The sequence below is a fragment of the Leptonychotes weddellii genome, chromosome 5 (assembly GCF_054177405.1).
Source record: "Leptonychotes weddellii isolate Sample4059 chromosome 5, ASM5417740v2, whole genome shotgun sequence".
Lineage (NCBI taxonomy): Eukaryota > Metazoa > Chordata > Mammalia > Carnivora > Phocidae > Leptonychotes > Leptonychotes weddellii.
Window position 1 is genome coordinate 7,946,626 of NC_138373.1, and position 5,893 is coordinate 7,952,518.

The window sequence follows — 5,893 nt, forward strand, 5'->3', positions numbered from 1 at the left end:
GCCCCCTCCAGCCCACGGGGCTCCGCCGCACCCCCGGTCTCAGGCCATGTGTCCCTGCAGGTGAGGGCATCGTGCTGTGTGGGGACGAGGAGGGCAACGTGTGGGTCTACGACGTCCGGCACCTCCTGACGCAGCAGCCTCCGCTTCCGGCAGCGCCGCAGGCCCCGACGCAGGTAGGCGCCCCTCGCGCGCCCCTCGCCCGCCCCTCGCCCGCCGCGGGGACTGCTGAGCGGGAAGCTGGAGCCCCGCCCTCCTCTCTCCCTCCCCCCAGATCCTTAAGTGGCCCCAGCCCTGGGCCCTCGGCCAGATGGTGACCAAGACCATGGTGAACACGGTGGTGGCCAACCCCACCTTTACGTACCTCACCGCTCTGACGGACTCCAACATCGTGGCCATCTGGAAGAGACAGTAGCCGGGGCGGGAGGGCGGGGGAGTTCGGGGGACCCGACTTAACTTATTCAGCTTTGGGGCGAATGACCAGAATGTTTTTATTGGGGAATATTTTTATTAAACTCTCTGCTGTACAAGAAGACTGGAGAGAGGTCTGTGGCCCCGTCTGGCACCGCTACTCGGAGTGAGACTGGCCAGGCCGGGAGCAGAGGCTCCTGCAAGTGCTGCCTCCCTGCGGGGGGGGTTGGTCTAGAAGGAGTGTGGCCCTTTGGGGCCACATTGCAGAGTGGACAGGCCCCAGGACCCAGATAACTGCGAAACCGGTCCTCTGCCCCCACACAGCCCCACGCCCCGCAGGGTCACCTCGGCTTTAGCCCACACCCAGGGCTTTTCCTGCAGCACTTTATTAGGAAGGTAAAACAGACTCTGTCCAGGACACAGCAGCTCCGGCGGGAAGGGGCTCACCAGGATGTCCCCGAAGCTGGGGAAGCTGCTCTCCTAGAAGGTTCCAGTGCAGGGTAGGAACTAGCCAAGCAAAACTCTCCCAGCCTCCTATTCGATGCCTTCTTGCTTGTCTTTAATGGCCACCTGAGCAGAGAGGGGTGGCAGCCACTCAGCTGGAAGGGCCAGGGTGAGGAGGCTGCGAAGGCAAGCCCAGTGTCCCTGAGCGCCCCCACCCCATCTGCCTGAGGTGCAGGTGACACGCAAGTCGAACTCTGACAAGCCGTGGGTCCTTCTCACTCTACTCCCAAGTCAGACACTGAGGCCCTCTGCGTGGACAGGTGTGACCATCCCCTTTCAGCCTCCTTAACTGTGGGGCCCCACCCAGGGATGAGCTGCCCCCTCCACAAATACCCTGAAGCAGCCAGGCCTCACCAGAGGCGGCTTGGGGGAGCAGTCCCAAGGCGCAATACAGCCCTGCTTCCACAGGGGCTGCAGGAGCCCCCGGAGCCCACAGTACGGTTCCCACCCCTGCCTGCAGACAGCACACCCCCAGCCTCGACTCGCAGCCCCTTCGTCTGCGCTTGCTCAAGGCTGTAGGAGCATCGCTGCTGTCACCACCTCGCCCGGCCCCCCAATACCTCAGGAAGAGCCCCCCCCCCCCCCCCCGCCGGGCTGTCCGGGGTGTGGGCAGGAGAACAGCGCAGCTCCGGGCACACGCAGCCCCGCTCCCCTGCACGCCGGGCCCCTCACCCGGAATCGCTCCTCCAGCAGGGACAGCTCGCTGATGAGGTCCGTGATGGCATTGGTGAAGGCCTCCTGCGGGCTGTAGTCCGGGGTGGTCTGCACTCGGATGATGATCTTGTGCTCCAAGGGGTGGGGGACTTTGTAGCCAGCAAACAGCACCTGCGGGTCCTTCAGCAGCTGTCTGAGGTACAGAAATGGGCGGTGTGACACGAGGGGCTGAGCCTGGCATCCTTGGGGATGACCAGAGCTCTAAGCAGAGCGTCTTCCCACTGGCTTGAGGCCTAGAAGCCAATACAGCTGGGGGCTGACCCCAGGTAGTTCCCTGCTCCTGACTGCCCGAAAAAAGTCTTCCAAGTAAAACATCGCAAAGATGATCTCATGGGGAAAACACCCGCCCCCCCCCCCCCGCCACCAACATCTGAGGATCAAGGACCCCAGCTGGTAAGCAGGATCTCCAGCACTCTTCCCTCGGGAAGGCCGGGCCTTGCAACAGCCCCAAAGCGCCCTCCCCAGGCCGCACACGGCGCAGCACGAGAACCTGACGCAGCAGTGCGGGCGGCACGGGGAGAAGGCCCAGGCCCCGGGCGGTGACACGGAAGCCCTCCGGGCGACACAGGCGGACAGCTCCTGCCCACACACCCGGGGCCCCGTCTGCGAGCCGTGCCCCGCGCGCTGTCAGCAGCAGGCACCACAAGGGATGGCCCTTGCACGGGTGGGGACAGGGCTCCCAGAGCAGGGGAGCAGCCAGGCCCCAGGAGGGTCTGGGGGCACCACTGGCGTGGCTGGGGCGGGGGGGCGGGGGGGCGGGGGGGAGTCAGCCAGAGGACGGCCAGCTCCACCTCCCGCTTTCAGCCCAGAGACCAGGCAGGCTCCTGCCCGGGGCCTCAAACGTGCAAACCTCGGAAAGACCTGGCTTCACCGATGGGGTTTTCAGCAGAGAAATGACAAGTGCTTGGGCCAGAACAGCAACCACGTCGCTGACCACCTACCCAGTCAGGACTAAACTGGTGTAAACACACATCCGCCCTCCCCCAGGGGCATCGGATAACCACAGAGCCTCTCCCCCACCTTCTCCCCTCCTCCTAATAAGATCCGATCTCTGGCGCATCTGTCTTTGCGTGCCAGGTGTCCCAGAGGTCATCGTCCCAAAGGGGGGTGGGTGACAGCCCTGACTGCTGCTCCCCGCTCCGCAACACAGACACGAGCAGGCCCACGTTTGTCTGGCTTGCCGCACGTTCGCTTCCTACCGTCAGGGAAATGAGCCAGTACAGAGAGACGGCGCTGTGAACGGATACGGGTCAGCGTCATTTGGGAGAAAGTGTACTGGAATGTGGGAATTGCCAGAGGAAGCACCCAGATCTTCCTGAAGCTCAGAGAGACTTCGGGAAATCTTCCGGAATGTGTGCTTTGCCTCAAAGAGCCCCACTGAACATTTCCCAAGAGCCCCTGACGTGGAACTTACGACTTAATGATGTTTCCCAGCGTGTGGTCTTCTTTGTTGATGGTGAACAAACAGGCATTGGGTACCTTGGTGTCCTTGTTAATGGTAATCCTAGAAAGAGGCAGAAGCAACAGATGGGCAAACGGGGGCTCCCCTCCTTCCCCAAGTCTAAATCCTGCCCTTCAACGCAGACCCAGATCCCACCTCCTCCTGGAAGACTTCCTCCATCTCTTCTTCCATAAAGACCCTGCTGACTCAGATATGCCCTGATTCTGCGGGACCCTCACCTACTCTGGATTGCTCCTTGGCACCAGTGACATTTTAGGATGGATAATTCTTTTCTGTAGGGGGCTGTCTTGTACATCATAAGATGTGAGCAGTGCCCCTGCACCCCCTTTATGACAATCAGAAGTGGTGCCAGACATTGCCAAAAGTCCCCTGGGAAGCAAAATGGCCCCAGTAGCCAACCACTGTTCCCAAGGGAGACGAAGTGGCTGGCAAGGGCTAGACCGTAGAGCCCCGCACACCAGGCTATTAAGAGAAGGAAAAGCCAATGTTTAAGACGGTTTGCTGCGTGCTGAGCCCCGGCCTCAGCACTTCGGTAGATTACCTCGTTAAGCCCCCCTTAGAGAAAGTCCTCTGATTTAATACGGCAAGAAGCCCATTTCCCAGAGGAGGAAAGCAGGCTTCAGGCAGATTAAGTCACTTGCCCAACGACATGGAGACGTTAGGTGAGGGAGCCAGGCCCAGGCAGAGAGCCCAGGGAGGGGACTACATTCCCTTGCACTCTGCAGGCAAGAAGCCCCTGAAGGGTCTTCACAGGCCACTGAGGCTCGGTGGTGAGCCTGAGCGCCAGCCCTCTGGCTGCAGCAGGCGGATGAAGGCGGCGGCCAGGAGGCTGCCGGATCCCAGAGGGAAAGCACTGTGGCGCCAGGCACTCTACTTCCCATACAGACGGCCACTTCCCGTGTGCCGGGGCAGTTCCTTAGCCTCTCTGAGCCTCAGTTTCCTCCTCTGCAGAATGGGGCCGCTCACCACCGCCTGGCAGGGCTGGCTCGAGTTTGGCCGACACAGTAAACGCTGCTTCCGTCTCCCCGCAGTGGACGAACCGGAGAAGCCGCAGGGTCCGCCCGCGACCCCCGGCCCGGCCCCGCCGGCTCCACTTACTTTTTCTCGCCCTCGAAGAGCAAGAACGACTCGAAGGCGGGAGGGGCGTTCATCCTAGCGCCGCACTAGCCTCCAAAGTCGCAGGGGCCGCCACCGCCGCCAGCGAAGCCCTACACCACCACCTCTTCCGGGTTAGCGGCTGCTTCCGGGTTACGGCTTTCCCCGTGTGAAGGCAGGCCGCTTGCCCCCTAGCGGCCCGGGGGACGTAGCGCAGGCGCGGGAAAAGCCCGGGGGGAACCGAGGGAGGCGGGTGGTTCCGCGCATGCGTGAGCCCGGAGTTGCGTCCGTGTGTTCGCGGTCCTGTAGGCGCGCCTGGGCGCCCGCTCGCGGGGCTGGGGGCTGTTTTGTGTGTGGTACGACGGCCTCTCCCCGCTCCCCGTGATCCTTGTTTGGAAATGTGCCCTTGGAACACCCAGCGCGAGGCCCTCGAGTGGAGAGCGGAGCCAGGGCGCAGTGGGGCCGCCGGGGAGGGCGGGAGAAGCCGCATCGGTGTCTGGGCCTCGGCCCCGTGCGATAACCCCCTGCCGAGGCTGCCTGCCGTGGGAGCCCCGGCTGTGTTGTTGCCGGCTTGCCCACTGGGCCCGTGGCCTCATGAGCGGCTTGTTAGGTAGGCAGCGGGTGAGGGCGGGGGCCGGGCAGGTGTACCCAGCGGGGAGAGAGGAGCTCCGACGGCCAAGAGGAGTCCGCTTGGATTGGCTGGTATTGCGCGGACTGCAGTTTGTTCTAAAGGCCCCCCGCCCTGCGCTGTTTGAAGCGAGGGGCTGGGTCTCCCATTAGCTACTGGAGCCACAGCAGCTGAGGAGAAACCAGGAGCTTCCACACCACTTCCTGGGAAGAGCCATCCCCTACTTAGGCCTTGGGCCCTAGGACGAGGAAGTGTCATTCCCCCAAGATCCACAATGGCCTTGACTCTCCAGGCCAAGTGGGGGGGGGGCGGAAGGGATGAGGGGATGATGCCCTGGGGCTGTAACCTCCACCCTTCTGGGCCATTTGGACCAAGGATGCTACTTAACTGGGCTGGCTGGGGGGAGGGAGGTGTAGTTTTTACCCAAAAGGGGCCTCACTCCCTGCCTGATAGAACCCAGGGGTTTGGGGGTACATGAGCGGTAGGGACAGTGCCAGGCATGCACTTGTTGTAAGCCCTCCTCAGGCTGCAGCGACCACCCCACCCCAGGACCCTTCTGGAGGAGAGGGAGGTAGGTGTCGCCACACCAGGTGGCTGGGTGTATGCAGCTCCTATCCAGGCTCCTACTTGCGGCAGCCCCATGAACGCACACCTCTCCTGCCCCTTCACTCTCTGCATTAGGGCGCAGTAGACCCTGGGGTCCGAACTTCCTGACCACAAGGTCCCGGAAACCCAAGGAGATTGAACAGGGGTGACGACTTGTGTGAGGCCCTGAGGAAGTAGCCAGAGAACAGGGTGTTGGTGATGGGAGAGGGGCGGCGCAGACTCAGCCACCCCTGGGCCGGGAAGGGAAGATGAGGCCCGTTCAGGCTCTAGCCTGTGGGGGATGGAGCAGTGGGACCCAGGGTATGGTGAGGACAGCAGGTGGGGGGAGAAATGAGTCCCCCTGGGATGTGGGGGGGGGGCAGAGGAGATGCACAAAGGTTATGCTGGTGGCCCCGTCGTTGGCCACCCCCAAGGAGCCACTGGAGTCCCCAGGCCTAGTCCTTCCACCGACCCCCATCACAAGAGCCCAGAGCCCA

At 62.8% G+C, this 5,893-nt stretch overlaps 2 protein-coding genes across 3 annotated transcripts in view; one reads left to right on the forward strand and one right to left on the reverse strand.

Annotated features, from left to right (window-relative positions):
- The window catches only part of LRWD1 (leucine rich repeats and WD repeat domain containing 1), a 5,908-nt gene extending 5,378 nt beyond the window's left edge, over window positions 1-530 (forward strand). The window contains exons 14-15 of the mRNA XM_081819468.1: window positions 19-173; window positions 272-530. Coding sequence (XP_081675594.1) covers window positions 19-173; window positions 272-412 — 296 coding nt within the window. The 3' untranslated portion in view covers window positions 413-530. The remainder of the gene's footprint in view (window positions 1-18; window positions 174-271) is intronic.
- On the reverse strand, window positions 486-4,343 carry POLR2J (RNA polymerase II subunit J). 2 transcript variants are annotated; one of them, XM_006733916.3, is made up of 4 exons: window positions 4,187-4,343; window positions 3,041-3,130; window positions 1,585-1,759; window positions 486-978 (listed from the first exon to the last, which is right to left on the reverse strand). In XM_006733916.3, the coding sequence occupies exons 1-4, from the start codon at window positions 4,237-4,239 to the stop codon at window positions 943-945; spliced, it is 354 nt and encodes a 117-aa protein (XP_006733979.1). In that variant the 5' UTR covers window positions 4,240-4,343; the 3' UTR covers window positions 486-942. The 2 variants fall into 2 exon arrangements, with proteins under 2 accessions (XP_006733979.1, XP_081675592.1); XM_081819466.1 differs by lacking the exons at window positions 486-978; window positions 1,585-1,759 and adding an exon at window positions 2,646-2,859.
- Between the last annotated feature and the right edge of the window lie 1,550 nt (window positions 4,344-5,893).

Excerpts from the sequence above, each read along its gene's own strand:
- POLR2J (XM_006733916.3), bottom strand. The coding sequence starts at position 4,239 with ATGAACGCCCCTCCCGCCTTCGAGTCGTTCTTGCTCTTCGAGGGCGAG. Across the intron at positions 3,131-4,186 it reads CTCTTCGAGGGCGAGAAAAA|GATTACCATTAACAAGGACA; the intron begins GTAAGTGGAGCC and ends GCCTCTTTCTAG. Across the intron at positions 979-1,584 it reads TGCTGGAGGAGCGATTCCGG|GTGGCCATTAAAGACAAGCA; the intron begins GTGAGGGGCCCG and ends CTCTCTGCTCAG.